At 39.9% G+C, this 13,963-nt stretch overlaps 1 protein-coding gene across 2 annotated transcripts in view; it reads left to right on the forward strand.

Annotated features, from left to right (window-relative positions):
- MRPS9 (mitochondrial ribosomal protein S9) overlaps nucleotides 1-13,963 on the forward strand; it is a 37,995-nt gene that overhangs the window by 19,356 nt on the left and 4,676 nt on the right. For both annotated transcript variants that reach the window (XM_053384242.1, XM_053384243.1), the window contains exons 5-8: nucleotides 852-931; nucleotides 7,525-7,613; nucleotides 9,736-9,811; nucleotides 12,403-12,571. In XM_053384242.1, coding sequence (XP_053240217.1) covers nucleotides 852-931; nucleotides 7,525-7,613; nucleotides 9,736-9,811; nucleotides 12,403-12,571 — 414 coding nt within the window. The remainder of the gene's footprint in view (nucleotides 1-851; nucleotides 932-7,524; nucleotides 7,614-9,735; nucleotides 9,812-12,402; nucleotides 12,572-13,963) is intronic.

A 13,963-nucleotide genomic window follows, 5' to 3' on the forward strand; every position in this document is an offset into this window, starting at 1 on the left:
CCATTATTTGTTATTTTGCTCTTCTATGGTCATTTCTCAGTTGACCAAAGAGATCGTGAAATTTATTGGCGACCGCAACGAAAAAGTAATATTGGGACAGTGGAATCCCACAACTTTTTACCTTGCAGGTGGTCATTAAAGCTTTCTGCAGTCACTAATCATAGTGTTTATATCTTATCCTTAAGGTTCACAAATCTTGGTCCTTAAATATCTTGACTTTTTAGATTGAGGGGAATGGTATATGTTTTTAAAAGAGCTGTTGCCGTAGTTGCAGCTCTATAATGCTGGTATATCTTTATCTAATCTGGAGCTGCACTTTTCATACCAGTTCATTCTTGTTGGTTTCTCTTCTGTGTGTGCTTTGCTATAATTCTATAATTCCCTATGTAAATGTGCCTGATGCCAACTTGAAGTTGCACGTTCTATTTAGAACAGTGGGAGCTAGTATTGAGCTATGTTATAGAAATAAGCATATTTAGCTGCAGATAGATAAGGTTGAGGTAGTATGTGCCTTTTTAATATGCTAAATGTTTCTATAAATGCTTAGTTTCTGTGACCAGTAAGACCAGGCTGAGAGGTAATAAGCTTAGAGTGAAGAACTGTCACATATTAGACAGGATCATAACCTTAGCATGGTTAAGCAGTGGGATAAATTATTAGTTGAGATTGTGGTGCCAACGTTGTCTTTTTATAAAAAATTAACCGCAGAGAATATCCTGGCATTCTCTGAACAGTGTGGGAGGGGGTTCTGGCCACTGCATGGGGTTTTATTATTCCTGTTTAAACTATAGTTTGTTTTTTAGACTTCTGTAATTACCATTACATTTGCTTCCTTGTTCCTTTTCCTTCAGCAATCCAGTGGGACAAAGATGGCCGCCCATTTCACTTTCTCTTTTACACTGGCAAGCAGTCCTATTATTCTGTAATGCATGTAAGTAATCTAATGGTTTTTTCCTAGTGGACCAAAATAATGGTCACTTATTACATAATGTGTATGTATGTCGTAATTTTCTTAGGGCAAACTCATTACCAAAGGAAGGAATAACTATTAGCTTTGGTTTCCCCCATAGTTACTAAACAGGTCACACTACAAAAGAATTTGTGAATTTCAGGCTGTGAAGGAAAGGAAAGTTGCAGAAGGTGACTAGACGTTTCTTATCAACGGCCATATTAGATAATGTGTGAAGCTTTAACTTACATTTCCTTGTAATAGCTTGACATTTGAGCACACAGGAAATTTGCAAGAGGCCAGTGCTGTGTTTTGACTGGCAGCTATCCTACCCTTTCAAACATGAGAATTGGTGTGCGTTCCACTAGAGTTCACATTGCTTTGTTTAAAATCGGGGCCATGAGTAAAGCACTAGCCTCAACCACTCTTACATTTTTTTCCTCGGAGGCTACAAAGAACAGCCTCTCCATAGAGCATGGGTACTTCGTGGCTCTCGGTTATCTAAATCCACTTTGACACTGACTCGGCGCTGGTACAAATCTGGGTAGAGAATGTGGCAGCTACCCACATGCTGTTGCCCACTGCTGCATTGTGTTAGGACGTGAACATTGGTAGTGGTAGAAATCCTAAGCCACATGCCTGATCATTGTGGTTGTTGTGCTAGTCCTTAGCTTGTCCTTTCTTTCCTTTTTTCTGCTGCCTTTGCACATCTCACTTCACACATTAGGTGGTCACTAAACAAGTGAGCTGATTTCCCATCTGACTTGTTTTGTTTGCTAAGCTGTAAGAAATCTAGCTTAAATTTTATGCAATCTTCGCGGAGCTCTGGCCCAATGGTGGCCAGTGGCTTGAATTTAATTAATTTTATAATGAATGATTTTAGAGTGTTGTTTGTGTTGTACTTTTGTATTGTTTTATTGTTGTTAGCCGCCCTGAGCCCAGCTTCGGCTGGGGAGGGCGGGATATAAATAAAATTTATTATTATTATTATTATAATTGTCCTGCATCAGTATGGTGAAGAAAGTCTGCAGCTGCCGATTTTTTCTTTTTCTTTTAAGAACAGGCATTTATGAACTTACAGACAAGTTCCTTCCCCAGGTCCAAAAGAGAATGACACCTCTGAAGTGTGGGCATGGGATTAACAGAAAGGCTTTTTTGTGAAATTTACCAGCAGTTGTAAAAATTAGTAGGTAGATTAAAAGTCTGTTCAAGTATTGTCTAACACTACCCAGTAAGGTACAGGAGGAAACATCTCTTCATGCCTATTAACTGTAATCGCTAGGCATCAGACATCCGTGTTAAGAAACACTATGTCTGTCTAGCTTGCCACAGCTGAATTTCTGGATTAGATGGAATTTTGGTCAGTCCAGTATGGCAGTTCTTAGTTGAGCCCATACTGTGATTTCTAGTGACTCCTACATAACAATCCACTAAAGCGTGGGTGGCTAATATAGTGCACTTCAGATATAGCAGGACTACATTTCCTATCATTCCTGACCATTGACCATGCAAGTTGTAGCTGATGGAAGTTGGAGTCCAAGAATATCCGAATATCCGAATATCCGAACCTATTTCCTACAGAAGCAACATATTGATAGTATTTGATGCATGTTGTCTATTTGTAGAACTTGAGTCGCTGACTTTGTGGAAGAATCTAGTACAGTCATACATCAGGTTACAGACGCTTCAGGTTGTGCGTTGTCGGGTTGTGCACCGTGCTGAACGCGGAAGTACCAGAATGGGTTGCTTCTGGGTTTCGGCGCTCGCGCATGCACAGAGACACTAAATCGTGCTTTGCGCATGGGCAGAAGCGCCAAATCGCTACCCAAGCTTGCGCAGACATGGTGCTGTGGGTTGCGAACGTGCCTCCCGCAAGGATCACGTTCGCAACCCAAGTGTCCACTGTAGAATGAATTGTGTACAGAAGTACAGTTATAGAAATGTATTTTTATTTTATTTTTTGTAATCTGATTGATAACTTTTGAGCCTGGTGATGCCGTTGAACTCTTGTTTCCCTTGGTATCTACTTCTGGTTGCAGTACCATTTAGAGGACTTCCTCTGTAAAAACAAAAACAAAAAACACCATGGCTTTACTGTGCATTTTAGAATTATCTGGTGTGTGTTTGTACTCCACACACCCAAAGGACAAAATCCCCACTTGTCAGGTACATTTATTTCTGTAGAGGGAGAAGAGAGGAATTATTTTTTCTTTTGGTTGACCTTGGGCAAATGAGCTTCTTGCCCTGGCAGAAATGAAATGAATGATAAATGTAGAGTGTGTCTTTGCTGAGTAATGGAGCTGCAGCGTAGGCTTTCCAGAGAGGTTTTCTCCTGCACAGCCTGAGGCAGCCTGAGGACCCCTACTGTTCATTTAAATAGGTATGTCAAATCTGCCTCGAAACGCTGCTGGTTTGATCTGTGGTAATATTTGTGAAGGTTCCATATGGACTTGAGCCCCCTGCAGTGCTAAGAAATAATGTACAACGCTTCATGGTGCAGACGCAAATTTTCTCTGAAAAGGGATGCAGCGCTGCGTTTTAGCTGTCGGAGAGGATGATGGAGCTGACGCGCTAGGCCTGTCAACTTGTTACACGGATGGGTTGCACGCAGAGAGGCTGTGGAAAATCTGTGCCTTTTAGCTTTTCTACTTAATCACGGTTGTAGCATTGCCTTTAGACTGTATGCTACATTAATTCTCTTCCTGCCTTCTGCCTTTCATCCCAAGTTTCACGGAAAAAAGTAAAGCATGCAGGTCTTGTCGAGGAGCCTTATCAAGCAGCTGTCATCTGACAGGCCATTTGCATTTGTTTTGGCTGAAACAGAGCAAGCCAAGGGCAAGATGTTTTGTTGCATTCCATCATAATGAAGAAATTAAAAAAAATATTACAAGGCGCCCAACTTTTATTTTTTTTTACCCATTGCTTGCCTTTTGAAAGTGGCATGTGAGGTTTTCCTGAGACACACAGCCTTTTCAAAGAATAGCTGTGCTCACCACTTGATTAAAATCTTCCTGCACACGAAATCCTTTTGACAAACAGAAATGCAATCATTGTAGAATATTTGTAAATTTACTTAAGTCGTGTCAGGGCGTTTAGAGATGTCTTCATTAAAAAGAGTGATATAAATCATTTCATTAAACAGGACTCATCCCATCTTCTGCTCAGGAAATGTGAAATATGTGTAAGGGTGTTAAAGATGAGAATCATAGGCTAATGGAAATTAGAGAGATACTTGTTAAGTGCCAAACTGTCACTTTAAAAAGTAAATGTAAAATAATTTCACTTTTTTACTGCATCTTGTGCTCATAGCCTTTTATAATTTGCAATATTTAAAATTTTTATAAAATACATTTTGCCTACATGTGTCTATTACCATTTGCTTTACTGTCATATTCCAGTTATTTATTTCAGTTGAGCCAACCACCCTGCCATTTATATAGCTTACTTGATGCAATATGAATAGGCTTCCTTGTAGCATCTACATTGACCACCATCCATCTTGTATATTCCATTTCATATGCTGCTTACATGTTAAAGCTTATTACTACTTTAGCATTTCTATTCCCATTTTCATCTTTGTTTCTCTGTTTGTTGAAAAGCTTTTGGCTTGGGACGTAAAAGTTTTCTTTAGTTGCAAATTCAACTGCATCCTGAAATGTCTTAACCCCTTAAATTCTTAAATTTGTGCGAACCACCAATTGGGAACCGCTGTACTAGAAGTCTTCAGAATATCATTCATCTTTTACAAGGTTGCATCATTGGCTTGTTTAAAATGGCATTGGAAACCCAAACATGTTATGTTGTATATGTACAGCTATATGTAACAAATTAAGAAACAGAATACAAAAACAGACCAGAAGGATGTTTTCCAACTAACAGCAATTTATAGAATCTGTGTCTGGCATTTTAAGATATTGGTTGCATATGAACTCCACCTATTTCCTCTCTCCAGTGCTTCTGAGCCTGGGGGCAAGAGAACTAAGTCTAAATGTATTGATGATGTTGATAACCTGCTATGTTTGTTTAAGATATATTTCAAAGATCCAGTAGCCTGGTGCTTGCTCTTAACTTACTATTCAGCAACAGCTTTGTTTAAAACTGTCTGTCTTGTTAATTGACAAGATCGAGGATGCAGTCCTCCTGTTTTATGACAATATATATATGGCTCACAAGTATCTTATAAAATCTACTGCATAATGGCCACATTTGTAAGGGATATAGGCATGTATATTTATGACTTTGCTGTTGCCTCTGGAAACTGTTAGTTAAATCTTCACCTATCCGTTCTGAAGAAGCAAGAATTCCTTTCTGAAATGCTTCAGATGTGAACGTTTGCCAAGTGACATGCCTCTCAGATTCTTATACCATTGCAAGATAGCATGCATCATTATCTTGTCCATTGATTTGTTATCCTGCAAATAATTTTGCACATGCCTTCCTTTATAGCTATGCACATCAATAAAATTTAAGAACAGCCAGAGTGTTTTGAGGAATGAAGGAAATGGGATCTGAAATGAGCAAGTAAAACTTTCCACGTCACAATGTACCCTTGTCAGTAGATAAAAACTCTTTAGGTTATCTTTTTCCCCCCCATGCAGACTGTATTTGAGAAAAATAAGTGAGGGTGGTGAAATACATTTAGCCAAAGGTGAACTGAAAATGCCCATCCTTTGAGGAGCTATACAATATCTTGTGGGCAATTATGACCTAGCCACATTCACACAGCATTATAACAGGGCCCGGAGAAGGGATTTTTTTACCAGTGTTCAGGAAGACAGCATGGTTATCAAGGTTGTGTTTGCATTGCATGCACCATTGGCTGTGAGTCTGGTGCACAGCTTGACTCTTTTTAAAAGTTTGCAGTCCTTGAATTCACAGAGAAACTTGAAAATGTCCAGGCATAGTAAGCTGAAGACTCTGAAACTAGAGAGGTTATTTGGTAAGGGCTCCAAAAACATATTGGTGTGCAAATGTCTAAAGGTTTCAGTCTGCGAAACTACAAGACAGTTGTAGGTAACCATTTGTTCACTGCATAGCTACAAATGGGAAACGAGCAATTCACCATGTGGTTAGAATCATAATGGAGTAAAAGTGGCCATGTAGCTTTATGAACGAACTATAATTCCAGCTAACACAATAAGTGAAGCAACATCTTCCTCTTCTTCCATCCATGTAGAGCATCATAACCAATCTCAAGAATGAAGGACCTCGCAAGGATAATGGGACATAGCAACCTGTAATCTTCCCCCATAGGCTTGAAGGAAGTTTTCAGAGCCTGCTATCAGATTGTTATAGAGAAGAATAGAGATGAATGTGCCAGTGTGCACTGTATTTTTAATGGTTTGGCTAGCTTCATGTGACAAGCTTCCATTTTAAAAGGGTAGTCAGCAGTGTTGTATTTCTAACATGGGCAAGACCATCTCTTATCCCACCCTCTTCCAAAGGTCCTGAATTGCCTGAGTTGCTGGTACATAGAGAAGAATGTAATAGAAATTATATCAGTTCCTGGAACCTGATTCAAAGGTGGAATCTACACACATAAAAAAAATTCTGAAAATGCTTTTTTTTAAAGTGTTTTTAAAAATACAATGGATTTTTCATAAGGCTTTCCATCGCCATCTAGTATCACATTCTATATTGCACTTAAAACACACTTAAAACGTTTTATTGGCAGCTGTATAGCTGAGTCCAAATGCTGAATAATTTTCTTATGAGCCAAGAAATGTAGTGAGTGAGCCAGCCCTGCCCCTGTTGACATAATCTTTCTTGATTTGGTTTTCACAAACTCAGGCCTGTTTTACATATAACATTAAAATTTAAACCATAATTAAAAATAAATCAATAAACTATGGTTTTATATGATCGAGCAGCATACTGCTTTATAGTGTGCTACTCCCCGGCTCTTGCTATTGCTGTGCTGGGAGGAAGCAAACCAACAGCTGATTTACCATTATGTGCAACTTGGACATGTGGTTTGTTTCTCGCCAAACAAACCACAATTGGAAGGCAAGATTTGTTATCAGCTTATCACTTATGGTTTGTTTAGAGACAAATACACCATTGTCGAGTGCTCAATCAGAACCTCTTTTTAGGAAGTTGTAATCAGATAAATATCCTTGTAATCGGATAAATGTTTTTATTCTTTTGTGTTCTGGCTTAAATGGGGTGATTCTACAACTAAAGAGCCTGGATTGTTTGAAGAATTACATTGTTTTTCTTTTGGTTATTACTACAGACAAACCACTGGTCACAATGGTTTGTCATAACTGAAATTAGTTTAGGTATGTGCTATGCCCCTTTGTACCACAGTTCGGGGGGGGAGAATATGGGAGTTATGGTACTGTATTCTTGTGGTTGAACTTCTAACACACACAGACACAAAATTATTGTTTTTATTAAGGATTTTCTTGGGCTACAAAAGCACGTACATTGTTTCCATTTTCAGGTAATAGAGTCCTTTCTACAGATTAGTTACATTAATTGTGAGACATTAATGTTGAACTTCTAAGTGATATTTGATGCCAAAATTTTCAGCAGAAGGTTTTAAGTGGAACTCACCCATGTACCTATTCTAGGAATTGTATGGTAAACTACTTCATATTGAGGAACACCAAGAACGAATGCGTGCTCAAGGATTATTACCGCCTGAGAAGAAATCCCAGTTGTAAGTTGTCTCTTTGTGATCATAATGAAAGTATGTTGGGGATGAGGGATGCAGATGCAGTTCTCATACAAGATTTTCAAGATATGTCATGCTATGTGGTATTATTAGCCTAGGCCAGCCTTTCTCAAATTGGGTCCCCAGATGTTGTTGGATTACAACTCCCATCATTCCTAACTAGCAGGACCAGTGGTGGGAGGAGATGGTGTCAATGCAAAATGGTCTGAAATAGGTGAGAATTGGGAGGTAATCAGAGGAGACTATTGAGGAGTGGAGACTTGATAGATACTCTGGCTTTATTGTGTTTATCCTTTCTTAAATGTAAGCTTTTCTGTGGTCTATGGGGGAGACGGATGAAGTGAAAGATTTTAGGAATGAGTCAAAGTTAAAGCAGAGATCGCTCAGACAGTGAGTGATAAGAGTCTGTGGGAAAAGAGTATAATAATTGCCTATCTTGGAAGAAGAGCAGAACTTAGAGCAGGATTGAAGAGCAAACACAGTGTTGACAGTGAGACTTGCCTTTCACCTCCTTGAATAAGAGTTGAAACAGCACATGTCACTTTTGCTAGTATCGCTGTAGTGAATGTAACAGCCCCCAAAGAGATTCTCCACAGTCTTTGCTTTGCTTTCACATTTAGAAATGATTTCCTCATGGAGGACAGCCTCCTCTGTATGCCTTCCCTCTTTGCCTTGGATTGATCGTCATCCAAATGACTGTGTGCAGAGCCAAGATATGTCAGAATGAATTGGCACTGGGACACCTTCAGGAAACTAATCGTTTGCTGAGGAGAACCAGCTGGTACCAAAGGATGAGACATTACTTGGAGTGGTGGTGTAAGGAAGACTTATCCAAGGTGTGGATTAGGAAGGCCAAAAGAAAATGAAATTGGAGGAGGAAGTTGAAGCCGAGCACTGGAAAAACAGTGGCTGTTGAAATCCCTGACAAGAAGGTTAAAAGACTCCCAAAAAACAACAGCAACACCCCTTGTTAGGACTAGGCTTGGGCTGCATACACATACATTTAAAGCAAACCCCAAGAATTCTGAAAGCTGTAGCTTGTTACGGGTGCCAGAAACTATAGCTCTTTGCAGGGTAAACTGCAGCTCCCAACCATTTTTTGATCATTTTCCTTTGAGTGGGTGTTTTAAATGTATGGTGTGTACATAGCCTTGGTGAAAGGTAAGGTTTCAACTGGAGGGAAAGGTTAGCATGAAGAGACAGAATTCCTTTCTTGAAAAATGAAGCGAAGAGGTAGAATGAGGGATAAAAGATAAAACCGTTCAGGAAAAGTAAGCATGAGAAGAACAGAAGGAAAGTAAACAGCCTAAAGGGCAGAGGAACAAGCTGATAAATGAACGGCACCAAGCCCAGGGGGTGCTCATCTTTCCGCTGTCCACCGCGTGGTGATATACAAGATGTATGAAACAAACAACACCAGAGAATGCCTGGTTTCTCTTTTGCCTGCAGCACATGGCAAGACAGTAAGATAGTTATTTTTGTTTTCAAATTGTGGCTAATCCAATCCTATGCTGCCCCTACTGTGTTTTACCACAGCTCTTTTTGATGCACGTCATCCCTCCAGGAACTGAGTGTTCTGCAATTGGCCGGCAACTGGTCAGTCTGTCTTGCACCAGAGCTGATCTAGATAAGGTGTTGAAATCCCAGAAGACTTTGTATTCCCTTTCTACTTCAGTGCTTCACACCCTGAAATTACCTCTAGATAGAAGGGAAGAGTTATGGGGAAGACGAAATACTATTTCTTGCTATGTTTGCGATCTGTTGTGTTGTGTTTTTTGAAATCTTGTGTATTAAATTTCATTCTGGTACAGCTGATTTACATACGCATTAGAATGCTGCTGAAAGTTGCCTTTAAACTAAACTGATGCCCAGACTTTTAACTCTCAACCACTTTAGAAATATTACTTGTTAATAAAGTAAAATTATGACACTGGAGCTACTGCTCTTTGCTTTTGGGAATAGAAAGTTTGTAAATGTAACTTGCACTTTTTCAAAGTAAAAGACAAGTATATTTCCAAATGAAGTGTGACTGTATGTGTGGCCCTTTGCAATCTTAGTCTAATTGCATGATTAGTTAAAAAGAGAATATATGTGATATTTTAAACAGAAACCTGATTGGCAGCAGATGGCTGATTAAAGAGGAATTGGAAGAAATGATAGTGGAAAAACTGTCAGATCAAGATGTGAGTAATTAATCTCCTTTATTTAATGAACCTTGTATTTTAACAGAACAGCTACATGGGTTTTTCTTTAAGGATTCTGAAAAAATCTTTTCCTTGGAGACAGGAATTATTCATGTTCTTGGTCTCTTTCGTGCACATAAACACACATATTGAAGAATCTGTATTGATTCCTATACAAATTACGTAAGCCACATTTGGACAACTTGTTCACTAAAATTGTGAGAGACTGAATGGATTCTCTCAAAGCAGCACTTCTCTTTAGTTAAATCTGCCTGACAGGAACCCAAGAGGAGATCCTTCCAGTTTTAACTTCTTCCCCTGTTTGAACAAAATGATAATTGTCCCAAGCATCCATCTGCAAAAGTTTCCTGTATCTTTGACGTGCTTCCTGGTGTCCCGGTTCTCTTCCTCATAGGTTGGCCTTTCCCTATCCAACCTTCTGCCACCCAAGGTGTTTCTTTTAATTTTCTTTGGCTTCATTGAAGCATCTCAAAGAGTCATGCATATTCCAGGCATGCAAGCTGAACTTCCTAGCATGCTCAAAGTATAAGGCTAGCTAGATCCTAAGCTTGTTTTAATTTTAATATGCATTCTTCTTAATCACTATTTTTTCCCCTTAAATGAACTCTTATTTGGAAAAGGGGAGGATTGGCTTGTCGCTTTACTTCACTGCTTTATTTCCCATGAGCCTGGCCACTCTGGCAACAGTCTTCAAGGTTTGTGGAAGTAGGGAATATGAAGGGAGGAAGTGGGTGGTTTCCTAAATCCCAAGATAAGCGCTTAAAGGCTGTGAGCTTCCCTGCTGGCAGTACTACCTCAAGGTTGGAGACCTGGAAGGCACTTTACTTCTCACAGCGTTGGTGCAGCAGGGAACCCCATAACAAAGAGTTTATTTATTAAGAGAAACATAAAATCAACAAGAACACTGCAGAAACAAAATAATAATGGCTCGTAATGTGCTAGCCCTATATAATCCCTTGCATGTTGTTGTGGTGTTAAACAAATGTCCAACAGTGTGTGTGTGTGTGTGTGTGTGTGTGTGTGTGTGTGTAACATGCAGAATATTTTGGGGAACCTAGGATAATCTTTTCATTTGTTAGTCTTCATGTGATGGTAGTTGTGTGAAGAGAGCATGCAGGGCTGCACCCCTGACCCCACTGTTGGGTCCCCTGCTGGTCCTGCCTTCCCCACTGCTCACACTTTAGGGCAGCGGTTCTCAACCTGTGGGTCCCCAGATGTTGTTGGACTACAACTCCCATCATCCCTGAGCTCTGGCCTTGCTAAGCTAGGGATGATGGGAGTTGTAGTCCAACAACATAGGGGACCCACAGCTTGAGAACCGCTGCTTTAGGGGGAATGTTTGTAAAGGGAAAGCCTGTTGCGACTCAGGCTCTCCCCATTTGGTGGGAAGTGTTTATGGGCGGCTTCTCTTTAACAACATTCTCCAAAATATGTAGAGAGCAGGAAGGGGCAAGGATGGTGTGGCCCCAAAGGCAGTGGGTGCAGCCCCATGTGCTCTCTCCATGTGATTATAATTGTGTGGAGAGGGACAAGTGAAGAGGGCTTATGCCAAACAAATACTGCTACGTCTGCCAATTGGATTACTTGTAATAAAAAGGCAATGATGAGAGATCAGATACTCTGTACAAAGAATTACCTGCATCTTCATTATGTCACCTCTGTTGCTCTCTTCTCTCCCCCCCCCCAATTAATTCTGTTCTTTATTTCTGTCTTTTTTGTGTGCACTAAACAGGTATTTAAGATCTGTGGTCATCAATACAACATTCGTCATTGACACAAACATGTGTGCCAGTGTGTGAAAGACTTTATACTTACAGCCGCTTCTTAAATTTCTTGTTGCCACAAGGCCTTCAGATAAGCCTTAATAACAAGACCATGTACTAGCAGTGCAGCGTTTTACTTTCTAATCACATGTTCACGATGTAGGGAGCGAAGCACACAGTAGCAAAGGATAATTTATTTCAAGAGGTTGCCCTTTAAGTCAAGTATCTCTTGAATTTTTAAGAAGCTTGATTGTTTGGTTTAAAAAGACAATTATAAACATTTAAAGTAACTCCCGACTGAACAGCCAGTGGCATAGATACACATTTTCTGTATGTATTACGAAATATAATCACCTAAGAAGTGGCGTTTAGGAAAATAAAATTATTTCCATTTAAATGTACATATCAACTTGTTTGAAATGAGTTGGGAAGCTTACCTCTTGCCACTCTTCATCAAAGAATTGGATTCTGTTTTGAGGCCTGCAAAATATTTCTTTGAAAATTAAGATGAACTTCATTTTAATGTGGTAATCCCGTCTTACAAAGAGGTTGGTTGTATTTTTTTGAATTCTGGATTCATTTGTTGCTAGGGTTAAAAAAAAGGATTAGGTATCTTTATTCGCATAGAAAATGATACATCTGCATGTTGTTTTGAAAGCAGCATGCAAATGCAGAAGTGTCATCCTGTCAAAAGTTATCAATAAGAGCAGAACTGGAAAGATCAAGCATGTAAAAATAGAAGTTGTTGGCAAATGCAATTACACTTGCACCCCCACCCCTTAATGATATTTTTTTAATTGTCTACAGTATTCACGGTGTATTCAGCTGCTAGAAAAACTGGTCGCAATGCCGTGCCATGAGATTGAAGATGATTATGTGCAAAAATTCCGTAAGCAATTACCTGTGCAATCCAAAAAGCAGAACATAGAACCCCTACAGTATGATGAGCAGGGCCTGGCCTTCAGTGCCGCAGAAGGTAACTTTTTGTTCTTGTTTTTCCTTTGTAGAGAGAGGGGCAGTTCTTGGTAGACCTGAGAAATAAAATATGTTCTGGTATTTTCCTGGTTGTCCATTCACAAGCATGGAAAGGGCCATAGCTCAGGGCTAGAGTATTTGTGTTGTGTACAGAAGGACAGTGGGACGCGGGTGGCGCTGTGGGTTAAACCACAGAGCCTAGGACTTGCCGATCAGAAGGTCAGTGGTTCGAATCCCCGCGACAGGGTGAGCTCCCGTTGCTCGGTCCAAGCTCCTCCCAACCTAGCAGTTCGAAAGCACGGTGAAGTGTAAGTAGATAAATAGGTACTGCTCCAGCAGGAAGCTAAATGGCGTTTCCGTGCGCTGCTCTGGTTTGCCAGAAGCGGCTTAGTCATGCTGGCCACGTGACCCGGAAGCTGCGGACAAACGCCAGCTCCCTAGGCCTATAGATGAGCGTGCAACCCCAGAGTCGGTCACGACTGGACCTAATGGTCAGGGGTCCCTTTACCTTTATCTTTACAGAAGGACACAGGTTCAAATTCCCCAGCATTTCCAGATAGTGCAGTGAGCACCTCTTGTCTTAAACTCTGAAGGGCAGCTGCCAATCAATGTGTAGACAATACTGTGTAAGATGGATTAGAGGTCTGTGCAAGATGGATCATATGGCAGCTTCCTATTCTCCTATGACGTTGAACCAAGAAATGCTGCCCCAAGATTTGTGGTGAAATTTGAACTAGAGCCTATGTTGTCGTACTTGTTTCATGAAATTGTTTTGCTAGGGCATAAGGACCCATTAGCAGCTTTCCTTGGTGGGCAGATAACAATTTGGCAGACGTATGCGGAAAAATGGCACATAGTAGTCCCATTGAAGTCACTGGGTTTTACTTCTGAGTAAACACACAGGCTTACGATCAGGCTGTATTCACACCTGGTTTCATGATAAAAGAATAGAATGCATTATGACTGTATCTATTAAGCAGTGTTTCTCATTTATGTGGTTTTTTTTAACCTGACAGTTCATTTGGGCTAGTTCAGTACCTTATTTTCTTAACAAGCAAAGCTGTTCAAATTTCACCTGTTGTTAACCCAGTTTTCACGACACCACAGTGACTCGGATTGATAAGATTCTGGGCTTGTGTGTGTGTGTTAATTCTTTCATTTAATATTACTGTCTATGCTGAGAAAGATTATAGACTATGGCTGAATCTTCTAAACATGCTGGGGATATTTTCATACCAACGAGACTTAATCAAACAAATACGGGTATTTGTGGAAAAGCATAATCTTTTGTTTAAAGATTTTCAGTATCCTATGTGTAAAGATTATCTGAAACCTCTACATAATAGTAAGGAATTCGTTTCTGAAAGGATTCTTTGTATCAGTAGTAGATTGC

This window comes from Podarcis raffonei, chromosome 4 (genome assembly GCF_027172205.1).
Source record: "Podarcis raffonei isolate rPodRaf1 chromosome 4, rPodRaf1.pri, whole genome shotgun sequence".
Taxonomy (NCBI): domain Eukaryota; kingdom Metazoa; phylum Chordata; class Lepidosauria; order Squamata; family Lacertidae; genus Podarcis; species Podarcis raffonei.